Source organism: Sinocyclocheilus grahami, unplaced genomic scaffold (assembly GCF_001515645.1).
Source record: "Sinocyclocheilus grahami isolate Dianchi unplaced genomic scaffold, SAMN03320097.WGS_v1.1 scaffold733.1, whole genome shotgun sequence".
NCBI classification, from domain to species: Eukaryota; Metazoa; Chordata; class Actinopteri; order Cypriniformes; family Cyprinidae; genus Sinocyclocheilus; species Sinocyclocheilus grahami.
Genome location: NW_015505912.1, coordinates 657,600 through 670,644, shown reverse-complemented (window position 1 = coordinate 670,644; position 13,045 = coordinate 657,600). Strand labels below are relative to the sequence as shown.

Genomic DNA, 13,045 nt, shown 5'->3' with positions numbered 1-13,045 from the left:
AGTGCAAGTGTGACAGTGCAAGTGCAAGTGTGACAGTGCAAGTGCAAGTGTGACAGTGCAAGTGCAAGTGTGACAGTGCAAGTGCAAGTGTGACAGTGCAAGTGCAAGTGTGACAGTGCAAGTGCAAGTGTGACAGTGCAAGTGCAAGTGTGACAGTGCAAGTGCAAGTGTGACAGTGCAAGTGCAAGTCTGACAGTGCAAGTGCAAGTGTGACAGTGCAAGTGCAAGTCTGACAGTGCAAGTGCAAGTGTGACAGTGCAAGTGCAAGTGTGACAGTGCAAGTGCAAGTCTGACAGTGCAAGTGCAAGTCTGACAGTGCAAGTGCAAGTCTGCAGCCAGACCCTGTTGTTTGATTCGGCTGTAAACACAGGCAAGCTGTGATAAAAAGAGTCAAAATTTTCACACTGCATTTGAAATCACAGGGTAGGTACTACATTTGTAGTAGTAATGAAATCCGGACATACAACATCTGCAATGTTGCCATTGTTGGACATTCTGCTGATTTCCTTTAGTGCTATTCACTTGCCCTACTCTTGTAGTATTACAAATCAGGAGTCTTAGAATTTAGCTCATACAATAAATTTTGAGGACCAGAACTAATTGACAAAAAGTAGCCAGTTAATTGTACACATCTGCGAACACAAAGGAAGCCAAAGCCTCAAGCGATGCATTTTACCAAGGGACTTACAGGCTGGAACGATCACCACTCACAGTTTAGAATTTCTGAATTTTTTTTTTTTTTGCCTTTACAACACCCATATTTCTGAAATAAATATTTGCAGCACACACATGAACCATGTTCAGAGTTCTGATCTTTTATTACATGGATGACATGCCCATAAGCGTACGGCTCGCGGTCAGGATAGCAGCATCTTTCACCTAGTCAAATATATATATATACACACACACACACACACACAGTCACAAACAAAGTGAGACCGCACAGGACACCTTACACTGTAAACATCTAAAACATAAAAAACATTTCAATAATAAAGATATTCTCAAGCCTTAATTTTTTTTGGGAGATCTATGCCAAACTGTCTTTCCTCTCTTTGTAACCAATAACTTGCTATTTAAAAAAAAATGAAGTATGATAATGTGCTATAGATCTAGTGACATAATATAGTACAATTGTACCACACATAGGCTATTAAACTACAGAGAGAAGAAAATACTCTACTGGATCATGATTCTCCAAAAAATTTAATAAAAACCTGTGTAGTAATTACCTGATAGGGAACTGTTCACACTGATTCACAATCTTGATTTTTGCTATTAATCTTTAACAATTTAATTATTAACTGTTGCAAGATCCTCCCAGAATGAGAGATTACATATGAGAATCTTTCATTTAGAAAGAAAGCTGCACCTTAGTGATGGGAGAGCTCAACTGGCCCAGCGTCTGTTTGCTGATACGATGAGTTCTAACTTTCTCCCTGAGAGAATCGTGCAAGTTCCTCTATCCTAGATGTGTCATTTTTGAGAGACCAGCCATCAAAGCTGCATGAGCAGCATATTAGAGATTGTGCAAAAAAATTCTGAAGACAAAAAAATGTAAACTGAATGACAGAAGAATTAGTCCACATCTCCTCCACTGATCAGCATAATTCAGATCACACAATCCTGTGATAAGGTGAACTGTGTGGCACTGTGTGTAGTTAGGGACTCCTGCTACCCACAGTGTTATTGAGAGAATGTCTCATCTCTTAGCAACACGCACAAACTGTCCTGGTTCTCCACACGTCGCTTAGGATCCAGCAAAGCTTCAAGAAAACCATTCACCAGACAGTTAAATAAAATTATTTTCAAAAACCTTAAACCATTTTTAACCAGCATGTAAACCTTTTAAATTGGACCTTGAACTTGCTGAATGCAACTTAAGGGGCCGTTAACACAGAGTGTGTTTTTGTATTCCACTCCACTGCATTTTCATTGTTTTTCTTTGTAAACATGCGCTATATGGTCGTGTTTGACAATTAAGCTAAAGAAGTTTAATTAAAAAAAAAAAAAAAAAGCGTCCTTGCACTCCCCCCCCATTCCCAATGTCATGTTTTTCAATGCAAAAACAAGTTCTGTGTGAATGACCACTACAGGCTCCATATACTTCAAGCGAAATCGAAGAACGAACTGGTGTGATGGTGTGATTTCGAACAAAATCAGTTGGAGTTCGCTTTAGGTGTTCGAAACAGCTTGCCAAAGCAAACTTTCTGGAAAAGTTTGCTCTGGCTGGTAAACGCCTTCGAACTACCATTGGCCCATGACGATTGCATAATGAGTAGGTGTGCTCTGAGGCTCTGCCTTCTTTGACGTGGAAACTTTCTCCGGTTCGTTTCTTCTGTTCAGTCTGTCGAGGTTAGAAGTGAGTAAATACATGAACACAATGAAGAGCTGCTTTATAGTAGAAATTGAAGTTGCAATTATATTGAAACCGATATTAACACAGTGAAGCTGCTTGCTTTATAGGAATAGTTCACCCCAAAATGACAATTTACTGAAAATGTATTCACCCTCAGGCCAACCAAGATGTAGAGGAGTTTGTTTCTTCATCAGAACAGATTTTGAGAAATTTCAATTTCACTTGGATCTTCTGCAGTGAATGGGTGCCGTTAGAATGAGAGTCCAAACAGCTGATAAAAACATCAAAATAATCTACAAGTTATTCAGAAAATTTGTGTTTTTAAGAAACAAATCCAATTTAACTTTAAACTGTGGCTTCTGGCCAAAATTCAAGTTACAAGTTACAAAAAAACATCAAAATCCACAGACATACAGTGGGGCAAAAAAGTATTTAGTCAGCCACCAATTGTGCAAGTTCTCCCACTTAAAAAGATGAGAGAGGCCTGTAATTTTCATCATAGGTATACCTCAACTATGAGAGACAAAATGAGAGAAAAAAAATCCAGGTTCTCAGATTCCATCAAAAATATCTTAATTTGTGTTCCGAAGATGAACGAAGGTCTTACCGGTTTGAATTGACATGAGGGTGAGTAATTAATGACAGAATTTTCATTTTTGGGTGAACTATCCCTTTAAAATCATTAACACGCTCCTCCAGTGTAGTTCGGGGCTGATCCCTCACCTTTCTCATGATCATCCTTACCCCATGAGGCGAGATTATGCACGGAGCTCCAGACCGAGGCCGATTGATGGTTGTTTTGTATTTTTTGCACCAACAGTTGTCTCCTTCTCGCTAAGCTTCTTGCTGAAGGTCTTGTAGCCCATTCAAGCCTTGTGCAGATCTACAATCTTGTCTCTGACATCCTTTGACTGCTCTTTGGTCTTGCCCATGGTGGTGGGAGAGGTTGGAATGGAAGATACAGATTGTGTGGACAGGTGTCTTTTATACACCTAACGAGCTGACATTAGGAGTAACTTCTTAAAAGTGACAGGACTAATCTGTGTTCCACATGGGCACATAACCAATCTGTGGGAGCCAGAATTCTTGTTGATTGGTAGGGGATGAAATACTTATTTCACTCACTGAAATGCAAATCAATCTCTAACCTTTATATTGTGTTTCTTCTGGATTTTTTGGTTGATATTCTGTCTCTATCCATTCAAATAACCCTACCATAAAAATTAAAGACCCTTCATTTCTTTGCAAGCAGGCAAACTTACAAAATCAGCAGGGGATCAAATAAATATTTTCCCCACTGTATATCTTGGATGGCCTGGTTGGGTACATTTTCAGAAAAGTTTCATTTTTGGTTTAATTATTCCTTCAATCTGTTGTATAAAATGCTATATGATAAATATGACGTGATTTGAGTGGAGTGCTGAAGTGCAGACATGATGTAAACATGTCCAAGTCGATATGATCGCTCTCTGATTTGTTTGTGTTGTTGCCACTCACAAGTCTAAATATGCATTTATATAGAAACACACGCATTACCATCACACGTTCCAAAATAGCAGTCACATGACCAGCATTATCAAAAACTGATTCCAGACATTCAGGCAAGCACCAACCCTCCATGAACGTTTGCCTGGAGTTCAGTTGACATCTATATTACTAAGTTTTCTTCTGGGAACGTTCAATTATAATAATACCTTCGGTTGGCAATGCGACTGCTGTTGCGGCCCATGCCGAGGCATTTCTCCAGGTGAGGAGCAAACCGTGAGGCAGCGATGCTCCGGTTGCAGTTGGGACACACGCACTCTTTGTTTTTCCACTGGTTGTACACTTGCCCGAAAATATCTACTCCAGGCTGGTCCACGATTTCTACAAAAGACAGTAGAAAACAAGAGTTTTGGGTTAAATTAGTTTTAAGTTTTGAGTCAATTGAGACATGCACTTGGGACTGCACATACGCATTGACTGGACCAATATGAAATATTTACTTTTAAACACTGTTTGATGATAAGAAACAATTTTTATGGGATAGTTCATGTCGAATTTTATTGCTGATTTGAAATGTGCTATTTAAATGTGAGTTTGGCAAGCTATTTTGAGATTTCAGAATTTCCCTAGTCAAGTACACAGGAGTTGGTCTTGAAAACCCGAAATTGCTGGCATTACAAATATGGCCTTTCCTTGAAAACGACTTCAGACATCTTGGATTATAGTGCAAATGTCATGAAGATTGCTTTTATGGGCTTTTTGTGATTTTTAGAGCTTGAGGGTGCTTTCCCATTTGGTTTCATTTCTTCCAGTCTCCCTGCCCCCGCTGGATTGTGTATTTTGTTTTTTATTCTGAATCACGGTACTTTTCACCAAATTTCACCAAAATGTTGCTGTGATCACACCTTAATATAAAAAGATCCTGCTGTAAAATCATTATATAAATGAACATCTTACACTCTTTTGGTGAAATGACCACACATGACTTTAGTCATATCAGTGAAAATGGACAAGAAAATAATCCAATTTTAATTACAAAATTGGACTAAATACCAGTTCACACAAAGGATGATAAAGATATATATTGCTAGCCCGACGTCCAGGGGCTATTGTGTTTTCCAGTCGGGCTACCAATATGTATCACCACTCTGCCGGACGGGCTATCTTAAATGCAGGTCTCCCGCGGGTCCTTAAAAACTCCTAAAGTGAGTTGTATCAAACTTAAGGCCATAAAAAGTTTTAAATACGTTTAAATGGTATAAGAAATGTCTTAATTATAATTTCAAGAGGTCTTACAGTTGGGGACGGAAAGACAAGAGTTGCGATTGAGCGGCAACCTCCCGCTCTCTCTCGTGAAGCCAACACGGAAGTGGCTTAAACTGTAATTCGTCAACTGGCCGCTAGAGGCTGGCTGCAAAAGGGAGTCAAACCCTCCCCATGTTAAAATGAATGTTAAAACTTTACAGCAGAAAAAAACATGTTTCCAGCCTGGTTCAAAAAGTGGTTTAGGTCTATATAGCTAATTTTGCCCTTCATGACAACTGTGAGGGGGGTGAATTTTTTTATAACTCATCCGTTTAAATTATACTAAGCCTTAAAGTTCTGCATAATTAAGGGCGTGGCCACTTGAGTGACAGGTGGATTGCAGCTGCTGTCACCACGTCGAGCTAGGTGGGCGTGGTTTCAGTAGCCAGCTCCCTCCTCTTTGCCCTTTTTCGATTATCTGGGAGTGATGCGCGGTGACGCGCTGCCAAGATGGCGACGGCTGGCTCCGCCTACTTTAGGCTTCAAAACGCTCGTCGGAAGTCTACGGGTTACGTCACGGACACTACATCCATGTTTTTATACAGTCTATGGTCGCGATACGGCTGGATTAAACTTCAAAAGGCAATGATGTCATTGAATAAATATAAGCGCTGCAGGTTTCAAGTCAAAACGCTGCGCGGATGTCTTTATTTAAATGTATCTGAAGGGAACCGACTGTCCTCAGAAACGTGTCGGTGGCATTTTAATTTTATTTGACCTATAATTCCTGATAAAGCAGGTGTACAGCCGTTACCGGGGAAACCGCATTATTTCAGCGCTCCTAAAGCGCCTCCTCGTGGCAGAGAATGATTTTGCATTTCCAATAAGCCTTTCTTGCTGTTTTTTGGTCAGATCAATGCAAATATCAACTGGTGTTTTAATGCAGCAAACACATGGAGTTGTAAATGAGAAAGAAGTTAATGTGCCTTCTAAAAATCTAAACAGTTAAGACAGTAATATTTATACGTTTTAAATTAACAATTTATATACTTGATTTATCCCTTTTCATAAAAATGGTCTAAAGGCTGAAATGCTGTTGAATAAGATTTTAGTTTCTGTGAAAACCTGTATCTGAACTGTAAATCATGTAATTTTATGGCTCAGCACTGTATGTTACCATATACATTGTCCAACCCCACTCATACGGTGTTCATTTTACTTGTGCAGCTTTTTTTTGGGGCTAGTTAAATACATTTTCGGGGCTACCAAAATCTGAAGAGTACCTGCCCGAAGGGCTACCAGGGATTTTGACATTTTGTGAGCCCTGATATAGTTTTAAAAATAATTATAAATCTTAAAGAATAGCAAATTCCATATTGTTGGAATCAGGGGCGTAGATTACGTGAGGGACGCGGGGGACGTGTCCCCCCCACTTTTAATATAACGTAAATTTCGTCCCCCGCACTTTTTCGGGCAAGTGTGTTCGCATAGAGGTTTTCAAGAACCGGTGTGAATAAATATAGATTTAAATTCAAAGAGACAGGATAATCTGTGCATGATCTGATGTTTTATTCGGACCCAGAATAAGGCGAGATGAACATCATGGAGTGCTAAACACTCTGTGCAGTGTATGTTTCATTCACACTCGAAGCCGGAGGGCGCTCTCGCGCAGAAAGTCATACGAGGAAATTCCTAATATGGACAAAAGCATCCAGCTATGGCTGTATGAAAACAGTTGTTTTCAGAAAAACAGAAACGTTTGGAAACATGAAGACATTAAACATACGATTGTGACAATATGGTTTGTCAAGTCATCTCCAGGTAATAAATAATAAATATTTTTACTAGGCTATTTCAAATAACTGTTTTCTATTTGAATATATTTAAACATGTAATTTATAGTGATTTCAAAGCTACATTTTTTGCATCATTACTCCAGTAACACTATCCTTCAGAAATCATTCTGATATTCTGTTTTGCTGCTCAAAAAACATTAATAATAATAATTAAAATCAGCATATTAGAATGATTTCTGAAGATCATGTGACACTGAAGACTCCAGTCGGGCTACCAATATGTATCACCACTCTGCCGGACGGGCTATCTTAAATGCAGGTCTCCCGCGGGTCCTTAAAAACTCCTAAAGTGAGTTGTATCAAACTTAAGGCCATAAAAAGTTTTAAATACGTTTAAATGGTATAAGAAATGTCTTAATTATAATTTCAAGAGGTCTTACAGTTGGGGACGGAAAGACAAGAGTTGCGATCGAGCGGCAACCTCCCGCTCTCTCTCGTGAAGCCAACACGGAAGTGGCTTAAACTGTAATTCGTCAACTGGCCGCTAGAGGCTGGCTGCAAAAGGGAGTCAATCCCATATATATATAACATTTCTGTCCCCCTCACTTCTGAAATGATGGCTACGCCCCTGGTTGGAATGAATTCAAGAGCTCAAGCATTTAAAGTGGCATACAACATAATTGCAGCGCATGCTTATAATAAACAGAATGTTATCATGCCTTTATGTGAACGCTAATAGCTATTGTTATCGTTCTTAGTGTGAAGGGCATTAGGTCCCAGAATGCCAGTACAATGCCTTATTTGAGAAACATGTGAGACTCTCACCAAAGTCCTTCATACTCTCCTGGTCTGTATCATCCAGGAAAAAGTATCCCTGTTTGACAGCCCTGTGAACCTCAAAACAAAGCCCCAAACAGGCGTCCTCCACCAGGTCAGACAGGATCTCTTGAGCAAAGCCCTGTGGGAGAAGGCGCAACACATGCATGTATTAATGCGCTTGAATCACACTGTAACCTTCAGAAGAGTACACATCACATTGCGCACTCAGTGGACACATCAGCTGGGAAAGCCAATGAAATGAGTGTGCAATGTATACCACGAGACAGGCTTCGTGACGCAGAGGTGAAACACCCACATGTGTTTATTCAATGATGCGGAATATAACATATGAAAAACAAAGGCGTACCCACTCACCTCCATCTTACTGTTGTCCATACTGGACAGAGACACGTCCTCCATTTTCATTTGCAAAAGCTCCAGGAGAAAGCACTGCTGTCTACATGCTGTAGTGCAGCAGTCAGGGGCTGAGGAGAGGCTGACACAACAACAACCCAAACAAAGGGAGACAAATACAGACACAGGCAGGGCATGAGACAGCAATATATGATCCGTCTGCCTTTATAAAGTCATACAAAACGAAAAGTCCTGACCATGTAGTTCTGCATTTGCTTGAATAATGGAATTTATCAACGATACTAGCAACTGCTGAAGAATCAACGATACGTTATTGCCTTGCCTTGAATAGCTGCAACTGCAAACACTCGACTATCGCATTGATAAAGACGGTTTCATATTAACAGCTGTAAGAAACATCATATATTTTAATCAAACAGATCGATTGATCACAATAACATGTACATGCCGTCTCGCCTACAGACCGAAATAATAGGTTCCGTTCAGTAGCTTAGACACAGATCAACTAAAATGCTTTAATGGCATAACAAAATAAACGACAAGATATGTTATGAAGCATGATTGATGCAAAAACTGTATGAATACGAGGACGTTCACAAGGTGGATTCAACAATACAGGCTGCCCTGCATTGAATCGTAAGAGGTTATACTTAAAAAAGAAAGACGCCTGCGAAAATTCCTACACATAATTACTTCGGCGTGATTTATACCGTTGATCTGCATTATATGGACATAACTGTCACTCACCAGCTCTGGAATGGAGGCTGTTGCTGTTGTCGGTCTGTTCGCTGCACTGACTGAGGCTGCTCATCTGATCAAATCAATCATCAAATCTGATAGGAATCTACGAGTGCTTTGTCCCATTAGTGGTTTGCGCGTGAAAGGTAAGGCACACAAAAGGTCCGAAGAGACATTTCCCTTAAAGTATTTCCTCACAGACAAAAACAAAGTTCCACATTCGGATTTCAATCTCTTATCCCCGTCTGTAGACTTCCATTTCCCTTCACCCAGACCTGACCAATCGATCCTGGCTGGTCTGATTCTGAACGCCTCACCGCTGAATCGCCTAGCCAGGTCTGATAGAAGAAAAATGGAAATCAACCAATGAAAGTTTTCACTAAACGGGGTTCCAGGTGTATGATTTGTAATTTGCAAAATATTCGCAATTTTGATTTACTGTTAGACAATAAAACTTAGAAAAACACAAATACAAATATTTTTAATGAGAGATTTGTGTCCCTCCATTAAAGGGGTCATATGATGCTGCTAAAAAGAACATTATTTGGTGTATTTGGTGTAATGAAATGTGTTTATGTAGTTTAAAGTTAAAAAAACACATTATTTTCCACATACTGTACATTATTGTTTCTCCTCTATGCCCCGCCTTTCTGAAACGTGTCGATTTTTACAAAGCTCATCAGAGGTGTGCTGTGATTGGCCAGCTGTCCAGTGTGTTGTGATTGGCTGAATACCTCAAGCGTGTGACAGAAATGTTACGCCCCTCAACATACTGTTAATGCCGTGTCCGGCCGGAGCGACGAGACAAAAATATTAAAACCCATTATAAACGAAAAAACACAGCGGCCTAGCGTGAGGGGAAGCCCCGGCTTAGTGTGCGCTGAGGCCGGGATAGAGTGAGTTGAGGCCGGGCAAGAGTGAGCTGAGGCGGCGGGGTCGAGAACTGCGTGCCCGGCAGATCCGACGAATGAGCGGCAACCACATGTGAGCTGAGGCGGGCTGGATTCCACTTCGTCCACGATGAAAGTTGATGTATTCCCTCAGCGACCAGCACGGATCAGCTCTAGGCATGACGAAGCGGATATCGTCCTTTTTTGGAAGGCCAAACAAAGTAGTTTCGCTTTCACAACGAAGCACACAGTGCAGTGTCAACAATACTACAGCGAGAATAAAAGTTACGCCTTCTTTCTTTGCATGAACATTTGGGCGGTGTTATGCAAATCTTCCCACATAGTGAGGTAGATATGTGGGGGCGTGTTAGAACGAGGCGTTTTAGGTAGGCGTGGCTGACTCTTAACTTTTATAAAGAATATCTCTTTGGTTTTGAGACTTTAGTGTTTGCAACTTTACAGATCTTCTTTATGCACCAAGAGCTTGTAACACTCCAAAGAGAAAGGAAAAATTGAAATCGCATCATATGACCCCTTTAAAAGGCCATTCCACCAAAATTTGACACCAAAAACTTCATAAAGACATTGTAAAAGTAATCCATATGAATCGAGCAGTTTAATCCTAGTCTCAAGAAGAGACACAATCACTTTATATGATAAACAGATTTAATTTAGACTTAATTACATATAAACATCTCAAACATGCCAACCTTAAGGCCAATTAACTGAGGATTACTTTTTTTACGTTGTCATTTAAAATCAAGATCATTGAAAATTATTAAATTTGGAGATTTGTTTTTGCGTTGAAGTGCATTTATGTTTTATTTACTTCTTATTTGCTTGCTTTTTATTTGTTTATATATTTATTTATACATTTTTGCTCATGTATGTATACATTTTTAGATTTGTTAATGAGCATTTTGTATTTGCTTTATTTTAAAGGTTTCTTTGTATTAGATTTATTTCTTTGATTAGTTTATTTATTAAAAAACATGAGGATTTCAACTGCTTCGCTGATTGAAATCAATTTTTTTTAGTGATTTGCTAATGTTTATTTATTTATTGACTAGTCAAAAAACCTACCCACCCACCATGACCTTACAGGACACACACTGCATCTCATTCCAAGCCCTTCACTGAGGTCAACAAGCAGCCTTGGCCAAATATTAGAGGCGGTCCATGGTTCCCTGCATGGGTGCAGACAGAACTAGGAACTCATTTTATCTTAAGGCAAATTTGTTATGTATGAATTCTTAAAATAATGGTCCTTGCATATCATGGTTATTATTGTTGACAGAAACTAAAATAAAACCATTTAAAATATTTGTTTGAAATAAAATAAGCATTAACTGAAAAAACAAACAAACATAAAACTTATTTAATTTCAGCTAGCTGTCAAAGCAACATTTCTCATTTTCATTCAGTTTAGTTAAACTAGTTTAACTAAAACTAAACCCCCCCCCCCAAAAAAAACATAAAGAATCTGAAAAAAAAACAGAAAAAAAACAATATAGACATATTTCAAAACACACACACAACACTATAACTAAAACCTTAAATAAAATTAAAATGAAAACAGAAATATAAAAAATTATTAATAAAAATTATATTATGATTCAAAATTATTCTTAAACATGGAAAATACAGCTCTGGAAAAAAAATTAAGTGACCACTGCAAAATGATCAGTTTCTTTGGTTTTAATATTTATAGGTATGTGTTTGAGTAAAATCAACATTTTTGTTTTATTCTATAAACTACTGACAACATCTCTCCCAAATTTCAAATAAACATATGGTCATTTAGAGCATTTATTTGCAGAAAATGACAACTGGTCAAAATAACAAAAAAGATGCAGTGTTTTCAGACGTCACATAATGCAAAGAAAACAAGTTCATCAACACAATACTAATGTTTTAACTTAGGAAGAGTTCAGAAAACAAAATTGGGTGGAATAACCCTGTGGGTGTGCGACACTTTGACTTGTAGGCCTCTCCAGGTCTCTCTCACATTTAAACTGGACTCAGGTCCGATCCTTATGGTCTTTTGCAAACCTCAGCCTGGCTCTTCTTTACTTCTCATTGATGTCTTCTTTTCTAGCTTTGTACTTTGACTTCAGAACCGTTCTCACTGTGCACTTCACCCCAGCTGCCGTTTGCCATTCTTTTTGTAGGTCACTTGATGTTGTCGTACGGTTGTTAAGTGACATTTGAATGAGTTGGCGGTCATCCTGGTCAGTGTAAAGTCATTTTCGCCCTCTGCCGGTCTGTAGCTTTGTTGTCCCCAATCTCAGCAGCTTGACCTTGTTCTTATGAACCTCTGTCTTTGAAATTTTAAGGATGGAACCAGGCTGACGCTCACTGTATCCCTCCGTCAGGAAAGCTAGAATTGAACCCTTCTTTTCCTCACTCACAACTTTTCTTTTCAATTCTTTTGGCATGATCAATAGTTATTACTTGATTCCAATTACTTTCGAGGTACTACTAGCACTGTTCTTGCCATCCAGCTGGTCTTGTTGCAAGAGGGTAGTGATGTACTTTTCCTCATTAAATAAGATATGGATGAGGGGATCACCTAATCAATACTTCATTAAGCAGAATGAGGTGTGCTTGTGTTGGAATTCAACAGATGCTTGGAATGGAATAGCTGCCATACATGTAAAGATGCTGACTTAAAGCTCTTATAAATGTTATCGATCATCAGAGAACCCTGCCATAGGCTCCTATGTTTTTTATAACCATTTATAGCATATAAATAAGCTGCGCAACATTGTGGTATTTTCAATAAAAATGTATTGGTCTGTCATCGAGAATGATGAACCGCATCTGAAATGTTAAGGCAACTGTAGGCTCCAATATGTTACAACATTTTATGATGGTGACGATACAGGAAAACAACAAACTATCAGACATATTTTTACAGAATTTATTATATATATATATATTATATATATTAAATATTTCACATTTATGAAGTGTCACTTTGGCTGTTTGTCTTATTTGCTTGTAACATGGAAAGGAAATACGATTGAACATGTTGTTTGATGTAGAGCTATCTGACAGCATAAAATACATACATTCCTCAGGAAATGCATTCTTCAGGTTTAAGTCACCCAATGATGTCTAGACTGGTACATCTTTATAAGAGGGACAAAGCAAATCTACTCCTCCAACAAGACAAAGTATTTAAAAATATATTTCTTTGTAATGAAAAAAAATATCTTACCTTTGTGAGGTGCTGGTCCTATCTGATTTTAAAGACCTCATAAAAGGCACTTGTATGTACATCCAAATTTTGCATGTCATGATGACATGTCATCTTGTAAGAACTGTAATTGATC

At 38.7% G+C, this 13,045-nt stretch overlaps 1 protein-coding gene across 1 annotated transcript; it reads right to left on the bottom strand.

Moving 5' to 3' along the window:
• Nucleotides 1-3,724: 3,724 nt before the first annotated feature.
• On the bottom strand, nt 3,725-9,124 carry atxn7l3b (ataxin 7 like 3b). The gene is made up of 5 exons (XM_016244751.1): nt 8,827-9,124; nt 8,080-8,200; nt 7,711-7,843; nt 4,054-4,225; nt 3,725-3,860 (listed from the first exon to the last, which is right to left on the bottom strand). Exons 2-5 carry the CDS (start codon nt 8,128-8,130, stop codon nt 3,725-3,727), a joined length of 492 nt encoding a protein of 163 aa, XP_016100237.1. The 5' UTR covers nt 8,131-8,200; nt 8,827-9,124.
• Between the last annotated feature and the right edge of the window lie 3,921 nt (nt 9,125-13,045).

What these genes read in the sequence shown, in the direction of transcription:
- atxn7l3b (XM_016244751.1), bottom strand. Translation starts at nt 8,130, where the DNA reads ATGAAAATGGAGGACGTGTCTCTGTCCAGTATGGACAACAGTAAGATG. An exon ending in TGGACAACAGTAAGATGGAG is followed by an intron (nt 7,844 to 8,079) that starts GTGAGTGGGTAC and finishes CTTCTCCCACAG; the next exon opens with GGCTTTGCTCAAGAGATCCT. An exon ending in AGTCGCATTGCCAACCGAAG is followed by an intron (nt 3,861 to 4,053) that starts GTATTATTATAA and finishes ATGCATATTTAG; the next exon opens with ACTTGTGAGTGGCAACAACA.